Source organism: Natator depressus, chromosome 15, assembly GCF_965152275.1.
Source record: "Natator depressus isolate rNatDep1 chromosome 15, rNatDep2.hap1, whole genome shotgun sequence".
Classification (NCBI taxonomy): Eukaryota; Metazoa; Chordata; order Testudines; family Cheloniidae; genus Natator; species Natator depressus.
In genome coordinates this window covers 27968260-27990464 of record NC_134248.1, presented here as the reverse complement: position 1 = coordinate 27990464, position 22205 = coordinate 27968260, and the positions used below count along the sequence as shown (strand labels likewise).

The following is a 22205-nucleotide window of genomic DNA, read 5'->3' as shown; positions in this document are numbered from 1 at the left end:
GTGAAAAATGCAAAACTGAAGGCAATACAAAAAAACACTCTCTCTCAGAAATCGGGGAGTGCTCATCCATTAACAAAGACCACCAGGCTGAGCTATTCCTCTCCCTATTCACCAGTGTCCTATTCATTTCCATCCAAAATTAAGGAGATGCTGATATCCTTACAATAATAAGCACTTTTCTCCACTAATAACAAAATGGACTTCAATGGGACAAAGGGAAAGGTCCTATTTAACAGCAATGAGAGCATCAGAAGCCAGTCATCAGGTGGAGGAGGATCCTGCTTGGTACACAGTGTGTAAATAAGCTCAATTGGATTGTGTTCATGTGCCAAGGGAGAAGAAAAAGACTAGAGCTGGCTCTGAGACAAAGAAAAGTCCAGATCCAGATTGAGAAGAACCTGTCAGAGATTCCAGCTGGTAGGAGCAGCTGCAGAAGCAGCCAATGCAAGGAGTACTACTGCAAACTCTCCAGGGAAGAGATGCTCTGCTGTTCTGTGTTAGTACAGGGCCTCCCACCACGGGCCCTGCTCTTGGTGGGTCCTTAGGCATCATCGTAATCAACATGATTAAAAAAAAATCGGATTCAAACTTCTCCAACACAACAAGTGTTCTCAGCTCTGGGGTTTTAGTTCAGTCCACTGAGCCAATCCCATCTGTTTGCATCCAGGTATGAACATCAGCGGTGTTAAGGGGTGTTCAGATCAGTCATCTCTTGGGTGGACCCCAGAAAGCATCTTTTTTCTGAATGTTGGTGAGCAGCCATCACACAGGCAATGTCCTAGAAGGCCTGTGTGAGCTCCTGAGAGAGTCGGGGAATAGCGGACCATTTAGTGCAGTTCATCTCTACTGAGTTACGGTAGGTTTCACACTTCTGATTTTCCAGGACCTACAGCACAGCGTCTACAAAAGCACCATTCATCCTAAGAGACGCAGGTGTCAGGAAGGTTGCTTGGCCCAAGGCTTCATTTTCTTGAGCACGTCACATACTAGATAACAGCAAGGAGCAACCGTGTACAGAAATCAGAGGTGAGAGACCAAGGCAAACTTCCAAACAACAATAGAGCAGCTGCCTTTGCGACCTGCTCTTGTTCCTTCCACGCTATTGTTATTTTCAGTTTTAAAAGTATCAGTACTCAGGATTAACGCAGCATTGGAGATTTTTCTCTCCATGTGGAATATATTTAGGCCTGTGAATTGAGATTTCCAAAGCAGCCTAGAGGATTTGAATGTCTAGCTCCTATTAATTTTAATGGGAATTAGCCATCTCAGTCCTTTGGAAAAATCTCCACTCTAAAGCAGTACCGTAATATTTTTGTTCACAGTTTCAATGTAACAGAGTTAAGCAAATTAATTGATAGATATTTACCTTACTGGCTCCTGGCAATAGGTGCAACTTTACATAAGGATCAGCTAAACCATTGGAGTCCATTGGTTTTAAACCCTAAAAGATAATGAAGGGGGTTAGCCATCTTTAAATGCACTGAGGGGAAGGATTTAGCAATAGTTTATTACGAACTATAAATTAATAAAAGGAACGGAAGGTATGTGGTGGATAAAGCAAGGCTCTTTGTTCTGAATAAGCGGAACAGTCCCAACCCTGAACCAACACTTCAAATTCAGCTTCTAAATATCAGACCAATGCTACTTTCTGCTATTGACTTGCTCACATTGTGTTTGAGTCTTGTGCAACCTAATGGACAGATCTGCATTATCCCCAGCCAGCTTCCAAACTCACATGCAAGAAGCAAAGGTTTGCCTCCACGTCTTCATCCCCTGCAAAAGGGTCGGAGCTGCTGAAGAGCTAGCCTGAAATGACACCGCTGGGGCAGCATGTTTAGCACAAAGAGGAGAGACCTCCTTCATCCAGAAAGTCATTCCTGAACACTTAAGAGGATTGGGCTCTTCCAGAGAGAGCGAATGCACGGGAAGCTGGGACGCAGTAGAAGATGAGGCATGTTCAGAGGTGCACGTCGGCATTTTCAAAGTGGAAAATTCTGCACACTTCACTACCACCAGCACATCTACGCACTGGAATTACCAGCCTTCTCTACAGGACAGCGGTACCTCCTGCAGGAATTCGAGCATTCAATGGCATTCACCCTACAGAACTGGTGAAATGTGAACATCAGTTTCCCCTCAGGCCTGCAGGATCCCCAGTTACCTTCAGCGGGACCTACCAGGGTTCTACCCAGGGAGGAGCATTAGGCTTCAGGACTTTACCTCTGTTTCTCAAGGCACTAGGGATACAAGTCCATCCTATGACCTCACCACAAACCACTGAAACACAGTTGGCTGCAGCAGAAAGCACTTGGGCCTACATTTTCCCACATGACTCGGGATTTGGGTGCCCATCTCAAGGCACCTTAAAAGGGGCCTGATCTTCTAGAAGTGCTGAGTCAGGTGTTTCAGTCTGAGATGTTCACTGCTATGGGAAATCAGACTGTCGGTCAGATCTGAGGTTTGGGGAATTGTCACTGCAGGGTGCAGCCCGTTCCCATCAGGCAATACTGAGGAATGGCAGCATTGATTCATTTGCTGTACTTAGAGCAGGTGACGTCAGGCTACCCGAACTAGATACGATACAAGTGCTGTGGGCGCACCGGGCAGTCAGGTACGGTATCTGTGAATGTCAGCGGGCGGTGGTGTTACCTAGTGACAGGAACAAATTCTGGATTCAGACCTGAATCTGTGCTGTTAAATTCAGAGATTTTGTGGACTTCTCTGCTTTGCGATTTTAACAGGAATGAAAGTAGAGTTTTAGGGCCTAGCCAGACATTGCTCACAGTGCTGTAGCTTGGGGTTTCATTGCGCATACACTCAATGGCAGCTAAACGTTGCTGATTTTGCCTGATCGCATGAACAGAAATGGCAAGTCGACTGAACCATTACAAACAGGAATCCTGGAAATAAAGGGCTGACATCTTAACTTTGTCTGCTGACATCTCTGCAAGGCCCCTGCTCAGTTCTGAGAGCCTTGGTACTAATGGCTGTTGCAGGTGGTTAAAGGAGATGGAATTAACTACCCCAATTATCTTCAGCGTAACTCAAGTAACTGTCCTGGTTACAGCTGCTATAATCAACCCGCTGCACATGGGCAGAAGTAACCCCGATAACCCCGTGAGATGGCTGTGGGAAATCAATTAAACTGAGCAAGCTGGTGGGTAATTACAGCGCACTCAGCCGCTCGGATGCACTCCTATCCAGAACACGCATCTGCACGCTCAGGCATAGGTTGCCTTCAGCTAGGCTCCAGTCAAACATGTGATGCCAGCTCCTGGCATGTGGCCTCTGAAGATGGCTCAAGTGCTGCAAGAAATAATCACCTCCTCTCATCCATCTCCTAACGACATACCCCAGCAAAGGGATTCCAGTTCAGAGACACATCACATGGGAAACTGCCTATTCAAGGACCTGGTGGCCTTAAGTCGTTGTGGCTTAGCTATCCTGCCTACCCAAGTCTACTGCAGCAGATGCATGCGAGGGGGACGCGAGAGCAGATGATGAAACCCACGCTGTAACTTGCTGTCTCCAGGGACAGACTGTTTATGGAGAAGGGCCTTCCGCAGGAGAGTTTGCTACCACTAACCATCAGACTGAGCCCGTGCCTTGCTACCTCTTAGGGCGCGATACAAGACCCTCCCAGAACAGGGGTTCACATATGTCTCCTACACTGGGAAAAAAAACACTTCTGCCACTTTTAGAGAAAGCAGAGTTTTCCAAAACATTCCCTACACTTGGAATAGGGAGTCTCTCTAGAGCCAGTCGGTGCTCTAGCGCTGGAAGGAACCTTAGACGTGCCCAATGCAGTCCTACCTCCTCCCAAGTCTGCAGCGAGCTGGAAGGGCAGAGAATCCTGCACCTCGCCCTTAAGAGAATTATTGTTACCTCCAGCACCCAGCTATTACAGAAATGGAGATCACACATCCTTGTTAGTAATGCCTGCGTGGGTCGCCTGGCTGCGGGGGGAGAGATGGCGGCAGAACTAGCTTCAGTTCCATGACATTCAGTTAGGTGGAAACCAGACTGGGTCATGGGAAGCATATGAAAACAGAAAGAGGCGTTTCTGAAATACGCTCTTCCAGGGGAGGACAATGTCCTGTGTACATAGAATGAGCAGGGGCCAAGGATAACGGATCAGACCGTGCCGGCCGGCCTACTCTTAAGTCATTTTATTTTGCTCCAAGGGCGCACTTACTTTTGCTTTGATGAGAGTGCAGTGCAAAGAGCTCTTCTCCTGGTCGTACAACAGACTGAACTCCAGCGCCCCCAGTGTGGCTAATTAGCAAGAGGGGAAAGGGAAAGGTAAGAGATGGTTTTATTAAGAACAAAGCCATTGGAGATATTTCATCCACCCAGCCGAGTGATACCAATATGAAACCCTGGCAGCTCCTAGCCCCAAAGGCAGAGCAGCGCTAAGGAAGGGAGGGTGTCCGCATAGTCCACTGCGCACTCTGCCATGCCAGTGAGAGCTGACGGTGGACGACAATTCCATTTCATGGCAACTCCTGAGGTTCCGAAATTTGTTTTCATTCCACGTTGGAACAAGAAAATCTTTTGAACGTTTTCACAAAAACGTGGGGGTAGGGGGGAGGAGACCAGGTTTAAAGTCCCTGCCTGCCTGATTCAAAGGAGTTTTTCATCCCAGACCACCCCAATTCAGTCAGAGCAGGGGCTTGAACTAGGTCTCCCAGTGCCCTCACCAAGCATCGCAATAAAATCTCACTTCATCCAAAGCGTTCTGACCAGCTCTCCATGTCATTTGCCTGGCAAGCCTCCTCCCAAAACTCACCCCAGGCAGAGACACCATTTTAAATTGCTGACCGTGACCTTGGCTGCTGTCTCCTAAAAGGACAGCATTGCTCTGCCAAGGGGCATTCCATCATCATAGAGAGCCCAAACCTCTTGGAGTACAGGGCAACCATGTTGCATCACATCACGAAGACGTCAACCTACAGCATTATGACACGCAATACATTTTAGCTTCTAATTTAACATCCGGAATTGACTGTGGGCACAATTCATTGGGACTGTGAAGGATAAGCCTGCAGACCAGGTCATTAGAGGCTGTTCCCCTTTGCTCTTGTGACTGCAGATGAAAAATTCTGTGCACAAATTTAGAGGGCATTACAAACACTGCAGCCATTATTACACACAGTCGCCAACTAACCTCTCATCACAGCATCTCCTGGCCAAATTCAGGAGCTACAGTAGTCAGAACATTATCAGGACAGAGCTATGCAAACGTTTACCTGGAACACAGGGGAGGGGTCACTGAGAGTTTTAGCAGAGTTTAGCGCTCAGCATGCAAACAAGAAGATGACAGCACAAGCGAGACCTATTAAAGGCGCAAAGCAGCTGCACAATGCAGACCCCATCTTTATATGACCTGCTAGTGCATGTTAGCCCTGAACTTCAGCAGCTTCTCCCAAGTGAGCAGAGACTGCCGATCACCCCAAGTTTCATGTTGTTTCCAGCCTGGGTTCTGCATACTCGCCTCATTGGGTGCTCACCCAAATTTGACTGGAGAGAGGAAACGTTAAACACGGGCTCCCACTGTACTAAATTTCCTCGTGGCCACTTTCCTCTCTGCCTAATATTTATGGACTGCCTCATGGTTCCTAACCACCTTTGTCTTTCTCCCCAGAAAAAGGATTGAAACATGAAGTGATGCCTTCTTGGAGTTCCTGATCTTCACTCTTATGGCCAGTAAGCTCATGAATTAGGATGGTGGGGGGTGGGGGAGAATCTTTGTGCAGAAGTACTGAAACCACAAGGATCTCTCCTTTATTCAGATGGATCTGTCCACTGGCATTTCCTGCAGCTAAAGAAAAATAGAGGCTTCACCTGAATGTCTTCTCATATGCGTACGCATGTGGACATGTGCATTTACACACGTGCTACAGAATGGCATATATTAGACAGAGTAAAATAAACTAAGGTCCTGAGGCCATAGACTTAGGTGCCTACATACCTTTAAAAATCTGGGCTCTGATCCTGCAAGCCATGTCGAAATCAATGGGCGTGCCCCATGAGGAAAGTTTGCAGGATCTAGCTCTAGGTCAGAGCCAGATTCTCCTCTCAGCCTCTGCAAATACTGTGCCTTTAACGGGGCTCTACATTAGCAGTTCAATTTTTTGACTTTCCCCTTTTTCAAGGTTTAAAACCAAGTTGCATGAAGTTGCCACTTAGACCCTTGGGCTCCTTCCTAACAGGATGAATTATTCAACTCGAACACTGAATTTTTGGAGATGGTTTGTTATTTTCAGTCAGAGAGAAATGGAGTCACAAAATAGCACAATTCCCTCCCTGATTACTTATTTATCAAGTATTAAAAGCACTTAGTGGATGCCAGGAACATGACATGAGCCTCAGAGGATCAAAGCTGCAGTCACTTAAAAAGGACAGCGTTCCCGTTTTTTGCCAAATATAAAACGGGAGTATAAGGCGACATAAAAAATAGAACAGTTTCGCACAAGGTGCACTTTGCAGGGACCTGCTGATCTCAAATTTATAGTCACATTCCCACAACGCAGCCCTCTGAGCCACCTCCACTGACCCTCTGAATAAGGGGCGACGTTCAAGAGGCACTGAGCGCTGCTGAAGCCAGAGAGAAAAGCAGGTCCTCAGATATTCAGGATCTGGCCCAAGATTTGTTACTTTTCTTACGTGGCTCAAAACAACCCATCTGTATCGGAGCTGGACAGTACGACACAAGGCTACTTACTTGCTTCATCAGAATCATAGCTGTTGGCCTCATCCTCTTCGTCGTCCTGAGGCGGCGGGAGCGGACGTGCAGGCGCAGCGGGCACAGGTGGGGCAGCGGTTTGCATATATGGGGCAGGCTGGCGCATAGCCCTCTCCTCTCTGGCTGCAGGCATTGAGTAACCTCCACCACCTCCTCTCTCATCCCTGGGTGCTGCTGCTGAATAGGCCGGGTCTGTCTGGGGAGGGCCGGTTGACTGGCTCACTGTGCAAAAGAAAATAGGCTTTGAACATACAGATCCCGATGAGATGGGGTGCAGCACTGGAGATGAACGTTATTCATGTCTGAAAGTTCAGCTAGGCCAGTTTTAGGCACCTGGGATTTGGAGCTGCACAGTTCGTGATCCTACTTGATTTTCATAGATTCAGAGATTCTAAGACCAGAGGGGACCACGGTCATCATCTAGTCTGATTTCCTGGATAACAGGCCAGAGAACTGCCCCAAAATAATTCCTGTTTGAGCTAGAGCAGATCTTTCAGAAAAACATCCAATCTTGATTTAAAACTTGCCAGTGATGGAGAATCCACCACAATACCTGCTAAGCTGATCCAACAATTAATGACCCTCACTTACATTTACGCTTTACTTGCTGTCTGAAATTTGTTTAGCTTCAACTTTTAGCCATTGAATCTTGTTATCAATTTTAAATTCCTCTTCCCTCTGCTTCTCCTACCTACTAGACAAGTGCATCTCAAGCTTATTCCGTGGACTCCATCATAAAAGGGAGGGATCTTCTCATGGCTTTATTATGCTAAAAAGCATTTAATCATTTTTAAGTTTGTTGCCCTATACAGATTCACCCGCCAAGAAAGGCTCTGCCACCTACTGCCAGTCTGGCTACCCACGGGTTTGAAAACCACACCAGTAGCTTGGTTTTGGTGTGTTTGAGACATGAGATGAACTGGAATCCTTTCTATGGCGACGGTGACACAGATCTAGCAGCGGTTCTGCTGCCACTTCGAACCTATTGCTTGTTGTGATGATTTGATCTGTGTAAGTTCATTGAGGATAGGTCCATCAATGGCTCTTAGCCAAAAGGGTCAGGGACACAACTCTATGCTCCAGGTGTCCCTAAACCACCAACTGCCAGCAGCTCAGAATTGCCCTGTTCTGTTCACTCCCTCTGAAGCATCTGGCTCTGGCCACCAACAGAAGATGGACCATTGGTCTGATCCAGCATGCCCACTCCTATGTTCTTATTTGCATAAGCAAATCTGACGTTCCACATTCTACGGGATTGCCCCTCATTTATACCGATACTTTCCCCCTTAAATTGCTAGGCAGAAGGGGGAACCCGTGGTGTGCTAAGGAGTTTGGGGAAAACTCTGCTCAACTTCTGTGCCTTATGTATACTATACCCATGCTTGTGGTGCCAATACCCAAGTGGGTGAGCTTTACGTTGTGTTTTACTCACATGGAGGCTTGGGGGAAACATATCTCCTGCTGAAAGCAAACACAAAAAGGAGGTAGCATGGTCTACTGCCTAGAGTACAGGCCTGAGAGTCAGGTGACCTGGCTTCTAATCTGCCCCAGGCACTTCGGTGCTCAGATACTGAAAGGATGGAAGGACCATAAGGACCGAATAAAACAAAGGGGCATGAGCATGGCCACGGCGATCGGTCAAGATGGCTGCTTGGCTTACAGCTGATTCAGCTCGTAAATTAAGAAGGGAGGAAATCCATGGTGAGCGACAAATGAACTTCATCCTGGATTATTTCTTACCCCATTGTGCTCCATGGAAGCCGTAACTGGAGCCCTTTATGCTTCTGCATAATGCACTTGCGAGGGGTTTTGCTTTTTTATCAGGTGATCTCTACATAATGGGCTTCTCAGTTTCCTTTGCCGTGGGGTTAAGCCGTAAGTGGTGGGGGTGCTACATTTCAACCCAACCTTTTGCTGAGTCAGAATTCCCCAAATACAAGGGACTCAGTCAAGGAAAATCTGAAAGCTCGGAAACAGATAGCTAACCCACTTTTACTCTCAGATCTTGGAATGAAAGCCTGAGGGGAATACGGCAGCACCTTGTTAATGTGAATTAATAGAGGAGATGGAACTGAATGCTTATAATTAACATCCTGAAATTCAAATGTGGCACAGCTTGTTTCTCCAGGAAGGGAAGGTGAAAGACGACATTCATTTTAATTTGAGCATTTATTTTATTTTTAATACTACACGGGCAAAATTCTATTCTCAGTTCCTCAGGTGCAAATCAGGTTACCCCATCGACATCAGTAGTCACTCCAGATTTACACCAGGGTAAATGAAAGCAGAATTTGGCCTTCTAAGAGGAAAAGCAAAGCTTTAAATAAATCATAACCTGCAAAATTGCTCAGAAAGCGAGTCCCCTGACCTGGCCTGTCAATTAACGTTGGCAGAGACTTAGCCATTCAATCCATCATTATGGTGAAGAATGAAAGAAATGGGAGCCACACAGAGAGAGGCACCAGTGAGGCACACAGACTAAACAAAGAGGGAGAGCGATCTGCTCCTAATGCCACCGTTAATCCACCTTTTCTAAGCCATTTATCTTTATGGGCTCACCAGTAACCACACTAACAGGTCACTAGGCTAGAAGAATTTCTTGCCCTGATGCAGAGAACAGGCCATTTACAATATGGAAACATCTGAAATGGTGTTTGTTAAATACCATAGACCAGAAGAGCAAGCTGCAGAAGAGACAGTTTAGGTGCAATAGCCTGGATTCATTCTGCTCTGAATGATATTTTCATTCCAAAAATCTCCGTGTTTTCCATTAACTCTGTCACCTGCTTTGTCACCCTTTTGAAACATTTTGACATAAGGACGGCAACCTCTCTCAGAGCAGGAAACTGTGTGATCCCAAGTCAGTGCGTTACAGTGGATGGGGACCCACTGAGATTCTTTACCTTGTCTTTCTGGATATCTCCCAGCGGGCCCGGGCTCTTGTCTGCCACCCACTGGAGGAGCTGTGGTATAAAACAGTTATCTTGTTATCCTGTACCAGGCAGCAAAGCCAATGGCCCCTCAAGGGCAGGCGATTAGAACCCCCTTCTCCCCCACCCCCTCCCCCCGTCGGTCCTTGGGAACAGAATCATTTTTACCATTGATCAAGCAGCAGTGAGAGAATGGGGCATGCAACCTCTTCCACCTCTTGGCACAGGCCCAGGAAACAAGCCTGTACCAAGCCATCCCTGTGGGAACAGTGAGTTGTTAGAGCAGTGACCCAGGAGTCTTGGCTCCCACGTCACGGTTTGGGCTCCAGCTCTGGTTCATGGTGAGATACTTGAAAAGCCATTACACCTCTGTGCATGTGTGTAACTGGGGGGATAACCCTGATCTACCCCAGTGATCAGTAGTGTCTTCAAAGCACAGTCCTGCACTCAGGGAAGCCATTCTGCACCATCCCAATGCAGGCCAGCACCTCCATGGCACAAATAGACCCAGAATACGTAAAAGCAGAACGTGTACCTGGTTGAGCAGCAGAGCTCTGACTAGTCACCGGAGGAGGCCTGGCAGCTTGAACAGAATTGGCACGTTTTACACCTACAAGGAGGAGAGAAGATAAGAGGCGAAACGGGGCATTTAGAATCTGTAGACAAAGGCTACTTCAGAGCCATGACAGCTGTTCAGTAAGAGACAGAAACATTCACATCAGCGAGTGGCATGAGAAAAATCACTGGATTTGGTGTGTGGTGTTGTCTATTGCTACTCATGTCAGCATGACTCCATTAATCATCAGTGGAGCACCACTGATTGACACCAGCTGAGTGCCTGGCTCAACCCGTTTATTTTCAGAGAGGGAAGAGAACCCACCCCTCTCCTAAACTGCCACCATCGCAACAAATTGCATTAGCACAAAGGCCATCCCCTGCTCGGATATATCCAGGGGGAGTACATGAGAATTCAATTCAAAGCCCATCTCAAAGTTTCCTAAAACAGGGTCCCCGCTTACCGAGCTGGGGATGTATTTGCACACACAGGCCCAGATCTGAAACGTGTTTACACCCCTACCTGCCACTGAAATCAAATAGTTCTGAAAAACTGGGCCATAGTGACCAGTCAGTCACCTAGTACCAGAGTCTCCCGACACTTTCTGTATAGCAAGAGTAGCTGCCAACAGACTGAGATGCTCAGATGGGAGGAGTAAAGTGCACTGCAAAGCTGGACCAGTACTACTGACGGGGACGATGAGGCACAGAGCAACTCAGTGACTGGCCTGTGGGTGCCCATTTACAGTGTCGACTGTTTATAATAGATTCATTTTCCCCAAGTTTCCCATCTTTGCTACTACCATTGCAGTCCTATTGGTGGCAGCAAAGGGCAGCGGACTAGCGTGGGCCAGTTCAGAACAGGCTTAGTGACACTATGATCAAACGTGCGGGTAGCCCCCAGAGCCCAGTCCATACCAGCACTTCCACCAGAGCTAGCAACAGTGGGGAATGTTAGGAGAATAACCCGATGACGGCGTGGCCAAGACAGGGTTAAAACGGAGATTTCTGGTCTCCAACAGCCAGATGAAAGGCAGTGTTACCTAACGACATTACAGGGGAAGTGTGGTCCCATGGATAGAGCGCTAGGAGTGAAGCAATTTGGCTCCACCACTGGCCTGCTAGGTGAGCTTGAGCAAGTCACGTCACCTCTTTGTGCCTCAGTTTCCCCATCTGTAAAATAGGGATAATGATGCGGACCTCCTTCGTAACGCACCTGGAGTTCTACCAGTGCAAAGCGCCATATAAGAGCCCACTTTTATTATTATTAGATGCTGCTATTTTCCCGTTTCCTCTCTGATATTCTTCGCCTGTGTCAATAACTCACAGTTGATTTCACTCATTCCTTACTGCTGCTGTTTCAATGCTAGTTCCATATGCAGTTCTTTTTAAACCAGCTGTGCTCCGGAAGCCTGCCTTTATTGTGATATCCTATTGCTACATACAGTGAAATGAGCCAATGTACTGCATGCACTTAACATCCATTTATCCACCCAGCGAAACGGCTCACTCCATTTTGTGCTTCTTGTTTCCAAAAACGCTGGGCAACAAGGAGAGCTGGACGGGAGAATATGGTGAAGGAAATGGGCTTTGTGGCCAAGGAATAGTGTGGAGTTTATTCCCATAGGGATTGACAGAGGCGGGATTAAGCTATTCATGAAGGGCAGAACCACGAACCACCACCCACCAAAAGCCAAAGTAAAAGGACTTTGAGCAGGGATGTTCTGTGGGAGTTGGGTGGAGGCAGTCTACTCCCGATCTCACACAGCCAGGAGCACTGATAGATGCTCTCTGGTCACCACTGCACCCCACTGACTGCACAAGTCTCCACAGCTGTGCACATCACTGTTTTCCCCCCTTAAAGGAAAGAAGAGGGCTTTGGCCAGTGGAGCCACATATTCTAACAGCCTGTCCTGTGCACAGCTCCAGGTGTTGCCCTCGCCACCATGACTAAGGCGAAGATTTTGTCACACGTAGTTTTAGTAAAAAGGTCCCGGAACAGGTCAAGGGCAATAAAGAAAAATTCACAGAAGCCCTATCCGGCACTTTTACTAAAAATATGCATGACAAAATGGGGAGCTGCAGGGTTCCCACACCTCCTACGGGGGGCCCCAGCTCAGAGCTGCGGGGTTCCCCCCCTGCCCGTGGCTCAGAGGGACTGCCGCTGGGAGCTGAGGGGGCCACCCCCACCCGCCGGGAGCCCTGCCTGTGGCAGCTCCCAGAGACCCTGCTGCCCCCGGCGGTTTGGAGCTCCCAGGGGCCCCGCGGCCCGCAGTGGCCAGAAGCTGCAGGGTCCCCCAGATGCCTGAGGTGGCTCAGAGTTGGGGGGGTCCCTGGTACCCCACAGTTCCCCAGCGGCCATGAGCTGAAGTCACAGAGGTCTCTGGAAGTCATGGATTCTGTGACTTCCACAACCTCTGTGACAAAATCGTAGCCTTAACCATGACACAGCAGAACTAGGCCCACTCCAGGGCCTTTCAGTCCTGCCAGTCATGGAACTAGCGGTCTGGCTGCGGGCCTAGCCGGAGACATTTGAGATGAGAGAGGCTGAGGTAATTAAAGCCTCTTGACACCTATCTGACGCAGGAAAATCACACTGTTAACAGGAGGGCTGCAGAGCGCAGGGGAGAGGCGTTGCTGCAGCCAGACGCCATCCAGAAGGCAGGAAACAAGAGGTTTCACTCAGAGGGGAGAGAAACTGGCTGAGCTCTATTTAGAAGAAATGAAATAAGGAGGAGGTGTGTGTGTGAGGAGGAGACGTGTGTGTGGGGCATGGAGTGGCGAACAGAAACTGATTAAGAGCCTTGTTACAAGTTATAAAGTCTCAAACACCCACTACTATGAAAGCTTCCATTGATCCCAGAGCCTGATAGGTCTCAGAACTGGTCTCAATCACCTACCCCTTCATTTCTGTGGGTCAGGTAACCTCTGGGTACAAGCTGACCTCTTGCCCCTCTCCAGCAGCCAGGTGTAAGGAGGGCAGGAAGAGGTGAAGGTTTGCGGCAGTCCCCACAGGGATCAGAGCATAAGAGCTGCCAAGCATCCACACCACTGACTGGCAAGCACGCAAGCACCAAGAAGTTGAAGCAAAGTTTTTCAATGACCGGTACCAGCAGAGGCCGATCAAGCAAAGCCAGATCAGCATGGCCTCTGGGAAGTTATATTTATAGTCAATAGAATAAGGTTCCTTGTCTGCTGCACAGCCGGAGTTATGATCTTACAGGATGTGATAAAACAGCTGCTCCTCTTTTGTCACAGAGAGAGAAGAACCTAAACCCCCTAAACCGGAATACAATGGCGGGCTGCTCCCACTCCTTTTGAACAATGGCCTGGTGGAAAAGCAGCCCTAGGACCTAATCCTGAAAGCTGCTGTGGGGTGAAGGGAATTCAGCACCTGGCAAGATCAAGCTCACAACCCATTCACTTCAGACCACGTCTAGTGCCCCTATCAATACGTACGCACATCGAGAATTATTTCAATAGGGCACAGAAAGAGCAAGCCACGCTTCCACCTTTATCTGGTGCTGGCCACTATCAGGGACAATGTACTGGACTAGGTGGATCCTGGGTCTGATCCAGCCCGGTGGTTCCTGTGTTTGAGGTTGCAACTAACTCAAATTCATTCTTTATTTTTTTCCCCCAAACAATCCTTTTTTCCCTGATTTTTAACCTGGGTAGAGACTAGAGCAAAAAATCCTCAACAAAGATTCACCATTCAATCTGTGCTGAGTGGGAATGATGCGAGTCACATGGTATGGTTTCTTCTCCCTGATTGGATGAGTGTGTCGGGAAAGCATCCCTATTCAGGAAAGCATTTAAGCTTATGTTTAACTTTAAGCACATGCTTAAGCCCCATTGCTTTCCTGAATAGGGAAGGATTTAAGCACTTGTTTAAAGCACGGCTCAGCTGAATTCAGCAGCAAACCTTATTCACAGGAGATTTTATGCTGTATTCACCCAGCTCTCATGGCCTGGGTGCACTGGGGAAAATCTTTATAAAGTTTCCTGATGCAGTCCTTCCAACCTACTGCACCAGGTTAGCCCAGTGCGTAGGACAATGAACTCTGCTGATAGACAGATTACACTGATTCGCTGCAAGTAACGCTAAGATAATAGGAACTACTGCAGCAATCTCCACTGCACATACATATGGACTGGATTAAACAACAGAACTACTGCCAGGCTGTACTGTCCAACAGAGATTACGGTTGATGAGATAAACTGTGAAAGTGCTCTGAGGGCTCCTGCATGACCCGCAGGCTGATATACACCCTTAATATTCAGTCCACTCTACCTCTGTTATTCACAGGAACATGAAATTGAAAGCACAGACTCCATCTGGCACCAGGCAAGGGAATTACATGATTAGTATCTCCAGCAGTTGGCTATTAAGTATTCCTTTTATATCCAAGGAATTAAAGAGAACTTGGATTTTTTCCAGTGGTGTTTAGCTCACAACATAAATTTACCAGCTCAGCTCCCTGCTGAAAGGCCGTCTCTGAAGTTGCCTGTCAACCTACAACGCCCCCTAGGGAGAATTCTGTCCTCGACAAGCTCTGGCATAAGCTGTCAGTCATCAGTTTTTATCAGAACAATTTACAAGAGCTTGGGGCCCATTAAATTTTCATGGAACAAGTGACACTGAGCAGAATCAAGGCAGTGGCCTTCATCAATGAAGCTTTGAAATTACCGCACGGAGAGTATGTGCAGCATCAGTGTGTTATGGCTGGGCTCATTTGGCACCTGTCCGCCTCACCTTGGAAGAGGAGACATGTTTGGGAAACGGTCTGAATTCTCCAAAGGTAACAATTATTTTGCATTTAATCTAGTTTTATAACAACTAAAATGCCATGTACATAGCACCTTCTACCTGGGGATCTCAAAGCACTTTGCAAATTCTCACACACACACACTATACATATATCATTTATATTAAACACACACACACCCCAGCATGAGAAAGGCAAGAGAGTCTGACACGTATTCAGCATGGTGGCCTAACAGAAGGACTGGGTCCCAGGATTCTTTGGCTGCTAAGTCTGGCTCACAGACTAACTGCAAGCCCCCGACCTTTGTACCTCAGTTTCCTCATCTGTAGAATTTTGACCTACCTCAAGGTTAAGTACTGAGGATACATTAAAAAAATCCAGCCCACTAGGAATTCTGTGGGAGTCTGGCGTAAATAATGACAGCAGGATTTCTCCTCTGCTTGTGCTTAAAGGGAGCAGCTCAGACAGATCCAGGCAAACAATGGTGCTATTTCTCTTCAAGGAGGAGGTGAGTGTGCAGTCCCCTCCTACGTGAGCACAGCTCTGTGCAAGCAGATTCACTTGCTGCATGGTCAGTTCTGAACGTAGCTTTTGGTGATTATTTGTGCCACTCAATCTCACTCCCACGAACACTCCTGGGTAGCAAAACCCAGCAGGGGGCACTGGCACGGGCAAAGCAAATTCAGCTGAGTAGCCCTGGTAACGGTTTGTGGCATGATCCCCGTTCTCCCTTACGCTGGGAAAGTGAAGAAGGGAAATAGTGTCAGCGTCAAGGGAGGAAATAAGAAAGAGTAAGTCTGTGTCTGCCCAGCATCAGTGACTGGGACCAGAGCTCCTCTTGGGGGAGGGAGGGAGGGACACAGGCTGGTCTCGTCATTCAAATCTGATGAGCCTGATCGGGCTCTGGGCTTCAAGCCTCCTGAAGCTGAAGGGAGTGTTGGTCCTGGACTTGTCCAGAAACCCAGCCCCACTCAAAGCCAGATTTATTTGGTCTGCAGCAGCATTCAGTCTGCTAAGTGTGGTGTATTGAGGCTTGTGTTGGTTGCTATCACTTTAAGGGGAGTGGGAAGGGGTCCTGCTTGTCTGCTAGGGGGAAGCTCTGGAGGGTCAGTCTGGACAAAGCAGGCAGTTTGCTATAAGGCAGAGAGGCACAACTTACCCAACTTCATTCCAGGCTGGCTCTTTCCAGACTGACACTGATCGCACGCTATCCTACACAACGCTATAGCCTGCAGGCAGGACCAGGAACCCACTCCCCCCCTTCCACCCTCCCCCACCCCACCCCCAGTAGACTTTTCATTGCTTTCTCTCACTTCCAGGGCTTCTGTTGACTTCGCTTTCCGCTGCGTACTCCCAGTTCTCAGCAACCCTGCCAGAAAACTCGCTGCCACTTGGAGCCATTCTGACCTCAGACGGTTTGCGGCTAGGAGGTGGGTAGCTTCCCCGGCCAGAAGCAGCAGCCGTTGGTTCACTGCCTGAAAGTACAGCAACAACAGCAACGGGGAGGTTGGCTTTTCTCGATCAGAATTATAAATCCATCCCATTTCCATGTATTGCAAATCACCCCACATGGAACTCTGGGAACGTCGCCAGATCTGGGGATTTTTTATTGCCCATAACTATCGTGTTTATGAAGTTAACGTTGCTTTGTGGAAGGGCAACTTCCAGCTTTATCACCGCCTCTGCCACAAGCACATGTCACAGCAAGGGAGGGAGAGACGGGAAAGAGCAGAGAAGGAAACTGAGGGGGAGGGAGAAGAAATGTGCTAGCATTAGCCACCTAGAGTAGGACAATGGGAGTGAAGGATTCGGCCAGAGGGCAATATACAATGGCCTGCTTACAATAACCAGCTATCCCTAGCTAGATGATAGGGGTTTCTTAAAAATCACACAAATCTGATCAATCAAGCCACCAAAGCCAGCCAAGAAAACAGAAAAGGAGGACTTGTGTCTCCTTAGAGACTAACAAATTTATTAGAGCATAAGCTTTCGTGAACTACAGCTCACTTCATCGGTAGCTCACGAAAGCTTATGCTCTAATAAATTTGTTAGTCTCTAAGGTGCCACAACTCCTCCTTTTCTTTTTGCGAATACAAACTAACACGGCTGCTCCTCTGAAACCAAGAAAACAGGCAGCTGTTAGCAACAGCCAGAGCGAAGGTGGCTGGTGGAGAGCACGCTTTTGAAGAGCAAAATGACACAGAACTCATTCTGTCTCACAGTAGGGTGAAAACTCAACGGCATGAAATGTCTGAGACCAGCTGGATTCATCCAATAGATCCAAGCAGATGGCTTCACCGTGTGTCTCCAATCGAACCATTTTGTTAGGCAGATCTGAAAAGAAACAACTTCTCAGCAGATTCTAGCTACGCTTGTTGCTACCTCAAGTGAAGCCTGTCATCACTAGCTAAGGGCCGCTGTCCTGCTCCTTAGCATGCAGTTAGATTTACTCTTTGTGCCAGCTGGGGGAAGCAGGAGCTCAATCAACCGAGTTGCTCCTGCTTATGCCAGCTGTGAATCTGGCATGTCAGCTGTTTGCACCAAACTACAATCACAGGCATAAATGCACAAAATACATTGTTTGACAGCAATGCATTGGGATGAAATACATGTAAGAACGCGTGACCAAGCCCAGGGCGTGTTCTAAGGAGGGGTATGTACGAGTGGGTATTTTGCATCATTCGGGGTATCTTATGCCAGACGGGGACACTAACGAGTCCTACTGAGCAATGGCTTACCCTCAGCTCAGCTGCTCGGGGGAGGCCTGTAGGAGTGGATGCTGGGGAGACAGAGTGGAAAATGCCTTTGAGAGGTCGGGCTCAGCATGCAGGGGCCATAGGGCTAAGTTGAAACCCATGCTGGAGACTTCCCTTTATGGTAACTTCTCGTGCCCACTAATGAAATTACAGCCTTACTGTGCCCTAGAAGGTGGTGTAATATTCTATCACCTTCCCTTTCAGAGACAACCACAATCGCGGTCTTTGTCTTTATTTACATTCATCTGGCGCCGGCTGTTTGAATAGATAAATTACAGCCACGTTGGCTAGTGATTCTGATCTCCTCTTGTTGATAAATTGCAACCCCTGGCTGGAATGCAAAAAGTCTCAGCACTTACCTGGCTTGTGCTGAAGATGCCAGGTATAAATCTTTCTTATGACATAAATGGTATCTTTACCCTTGGATGAATTCTCAGGGTCTCCACACACCAGGAGAGTGTGTATAGCAACAGGTCGGGGGCGGCTATGTAAGTGTAGAGAGAGTTAATGTGGGGAAAAAACGTGCCTCTCACACCAGGAGACTTGTCTCTGCAGAACAGCAGGGATATATACAAAAGGCAGCCTTGGGAAAGTCATTGGCACACTAAGAGGGCGCTGATTACCAGGAGCGGCCTGGTTAAATAGTGATAAATGGTCACACGCAGTAGGGCTAATGGTTTAAAGGTTGTTTAAGACCCTGCCTACATTGCATGCAGAAATGCATAAGCGGCAGCCATATTTAAACAGCGGCTGTCCCCAGCCATTGTACATAGGAAAGATTCTGAGGCGTGGTTGGGCTATGGGCTAGTGTGTTGATTAAACCAGCTGCATGCTCAGGAACCCCTCCCCACCCACAGTGGGGTCTGCTCTCAGTGGGTGAAATCCACCCTTGGGCGGAGGTCCGAGCAAAAGGCCTAGGCGTTCCCCTCAGCCTCGGATTTTGGCTGCCTCCAGTTTTGGGTGTCAAGGCAACGAAAAATCAGAGGCTGGGGGGACTTGAGCAGTGCATGAGTGCTGCGCTAGCCGGCCGAATAGAGGTGAGTTTTGCTCAGCATGGAGAAGAGTCTAACGGCCTGGTTTTCATTTGGGCCTCGAACCCGCACCACCGTCCGATGTCAGTGGGAGCAGCAGGTGCTCGTTACCTGTGATAATCAGGCCAGGAAAGATTCAGCCCTGGCATAAACAGGTGAGACTCCTAAGCAAGTGCACCTGCTTACATCCAGGCCCAAGCTTTCCCTGAGCCAAATCAACCCCCAAGAGTCAACAGCATGCGTCAGTGCTGGGAGCGGAGAGTGCATGTAAAGCTGTGATGTTGCTCAGGATGTTGCCTTGCCAGATTTCCTGAGTGAAAGCTGGGGCAGGGGGCAGCTGGTCTCTCTCTGCTTTCCATTCAGAGAAACTTAAATGCATTCAGCACCTGAATTCCCGTTCAGGCTTGGACTGAGGCACCGGAAGGCGTATTGCCAACGGGACAGGTCACAGCCGCCAGAGGGCGTTCTCTGCCCCATCAAGAGCCAGCAGATTCATTGTACAGAATCCCGATCCTCCCTGCATTAGTCACTGCTCTCAGCCAAGCTAGCAAATCTTTACCTGCTTCTGGCCTTTGTCTCGTCCCCTTCCTTCCCCTGTAGGCAGCAGGATTCTCTTCTTCTGAACTATAGCCACGTTCAGAATCATGGCTGGGGTCCCGGGATTTGACTAAACACAAACAAAAACAGACTTTGATTAAAACAGTCACAAAACCCAAAAACAAACTGCAATTCCCTGCAAATCAACAGGCTAATGTGTATATGCTCTGCTGCCCTCTACTGGATGGAAACAGAATTGCTCAAGTGTAGGTCATAAGCCCTATATTGCTAATGGCAAATGGAGATTCTCCTTTAGCGCATGTAGCAGGACCTGTGGTGTTGGAGTCTGAGCTCTATTCTGCTATCACTGTGGAATTCTGAGTGGCCACTGTGTGCTCCAGAGGGATAGTTGTAAAGTCCTAGGTAGCCATAGCTTTGTCACAGTATTATGCACTTGGAAACTAAACATGGCTTCGCTAACTAATAATCAAAACTTCCAAGCTATTGAAGGCATCTGGGCATCTGCCCCAGCAAATTCTGGCTCTGGAATAAATTGAGGGAGGAAATCCTTTATTAAGGAAGGGGGGAAAGGCATCCATAGCTTAGAAACAAACCTGGTTTCCTGCCCATTCCCCTCTTCTCCTCAGAGCCACCTGAAAGGAAATGGAAAAGGTGAATGTTTGCAGCGACACAAGGCTGGGGGTTATGCTTTTGTACTGCTGGCCAGACCTCAGTCTGCAAGAGCCATACTGATCAGTGACCCTCTGCTGCTCTGAAGACAAAGTAACCAGCAGGCTAATCATTACTCCGACAGCCTCAATCCCGAGGCACATGCCTGGCATTAAATGTGGGTGTCAGGTAATTCTATGCGATTTACACTGTGATTCAGATTTTAACCATGGGGCTACGATTCCAAATAAACAGGCCGGCCTGGTGATGCCAGCTCAGAGCCAGGCACCAAGCACCACCACTCGCTCCCCAGCAGCCACGCACAGGAGTACGGCGAGAATGCAGCACACGGTGACCCTGGCTCTCCCCAGGCCAGGTAAGAGGTCCTCAATCCAGGATCAATGACAGGTTTCATCCCACCTCTGCCCAGAAGCAAGGGACTGCCTGATATAGGGCAGGGTTAAAAGTCAGGGTAAAAATCTTGGACCTCCCTGCCAGGAAAGGTGTTAAGGAAATGACTATAACCCAATTGAAAGGATAGATGTGAGTAACAATGCTGCCCCCTGAATAATACCACCTAGCACTTGTAGAGCACACTTCACTTTCAAAGTGCTTTACATTCTTTTATGTATTAATACCTGCCCCACTGGAACAGTTAAACATTAGCATCCTCCTTCACCGCAATGAGAAATTTAAAGCTAACTCACCACCCAGGTTTGGTGAGAAGCCAGGACTTTCAGTGCTAACTGCATGCGCCTCTACAGCTTAAGCTAAAAGAGTAGCTCTTCTAGCTGGAAGCTGTAGTAAACTCTTATCCTCTTTGTGGACCAGGCACTAGAAGGGGCCATTTTCCCACTCTGTGCTAGTGTAGGTTATATTGGCAATATAGGGAACTCCAAGGCAATAGAGGGAACCCACATCAGGAGTAGAAGTTGCCATTCTAGGGTTGTGGTCTCAGTCTCTTTCACAATGTGTAATCGACAGCTGTCTCTCTCTAAAGTTTCTCTTACATGAAGGGTTTTGGAGGAGGGGTTGCGTGACTCAAATTAAATAACCTGAAAATACAGTGAGGAGCATGTGAATCCACGTCAGGAAACACCACCTACAGATGTAGTTCGGCTCTTTCAATTACAACATTTCAACTGAGAAATGGACAGGAGGTGGGAGTGCCCCAAAATAACTAAATTCCTGTGAAACGGGTGGTGTCGGTATAAAAATACCCTGTTATGTGACAGGCTTCCCATAACTACATTACAGTGCTAGCTGGAACCCCTGGATAAAAATAACCACAGCAGAAAGGACTTAATATTTGTAATTGATTAATGACAAGAAAACAATGGCGATTCTATTATGACTTGTGTTATGCAGGAGGTCAGGCTCAGTGATCATAGGGGTCCTTTCTGGCTTCAAAAACCCATAAATCCGAGATGGGACCAATCCAATAACCTGAACTCCAAACATCCCCTGACTTTGGGAGCTTGAAATTTGGACCTGAATTTTGCAGCGGACCCACATCTAACCATAGCTTTGGATCGAATCCTAAGAAGTTCCCAGCACAAACTCACATGCAGCACAAGCCAACTCCCACTGAAATAAACAGAAACACTCCTGTTGTACTTTGGCCTGCAGGGGCAGTACACGGCTCCCAACAGTCATCTGGCAGCAGGTTTTCAAGCCGATATTTACACAATCTCATGAATAGCATTGTTTTGCTATGGTCCCCAGGTGACTTCAAGTCCCACCACAAATGACTGAGTCATTGGGGGGTGTCAGAAGAAGAGAGGGAAGATTAAACTAGCTAGCAAGAGCTCTGAATTCTTGCTCCAGGGAAGGGTAGGTTTCCGGAAGACGTTCTTCAGAATGGAAGAGTGGAAGCACATAAGAGGAACGTGGGAAACAAGAGGCGAACACCTCTGAGCCAGATGCCGCGGGCATCATCGCTCAGCAGGGTGGCACTGGTCACCTCTCTGGGTGAATGAGCCTTTTCCATCACATGGGAAGTGTTCTCTGAAGGTATCCCATCCCACCCACACACCTGTTTATAAATTACAAAGAAAAAACTAAAGAGGAAATTAAATTTAATCAAAAGCTTTCATGCACTTACGGGCCCTGCTGATGGATTACGGTGGGGTGGGAGGAGAAACCTGGCTGCTGCATGTCCCTGAGCATTAGCAGGCAGGAACATTCAGCAAACGCGCTAATGAGAAAGCAGC

At 48.0% G+C, this 22205-nt stretch overlaps 1 protein-coding gene across 25 annotated transcripts in view; it reads right to left on the bottom strand.

The window, feature by feature from the left end:
• Nucleotides 1-22205, bottom strand: part of RPH3A (rabphilin 3A) — a 168273-nt gene that overhangs the window by 17585 nt on the left and 128483 nt on the right. For all 25 annotated transcript variants that reach the window (XM_074972902.1, XM_074972881.1, XM_074972880.1 and 22 more), the window contains 8 exons: nucleotides 19938-19976; nucleotides 19346-19453; nucleotides 16313-16474; nucleotides 10211-10285; nucleotides 9649-9708; nucleotides 6725-6967; nucleotides 4196-4275; nucleotides 1367-1441 (listed from right to left, as the gene is read on the bottom strand). In XM_074972902.1, coding sequence (XP_074829003.1) covers nucleotides 1367-1441; nucleotides 4196-4275; nucleotides 6725-6967; nucleotides 9649-9708; nucleotides 10211-10285; nucleotides 16313-16474; nucleotides 19346-19453; nucleotides 19938-19976 — 842 coding nt within the window. The remainder of the gene's footprint in view (nucleotides 1-1366; nucleotides 1442-4195; nucleotides 4276-6724; nucleotides 6968-9648; nucleotides 9709-10210; nucleotides 10286-16312; nucleotides 16475-19345; nucleotides 19454-19937; nucleotides 19977-22205) is intronic.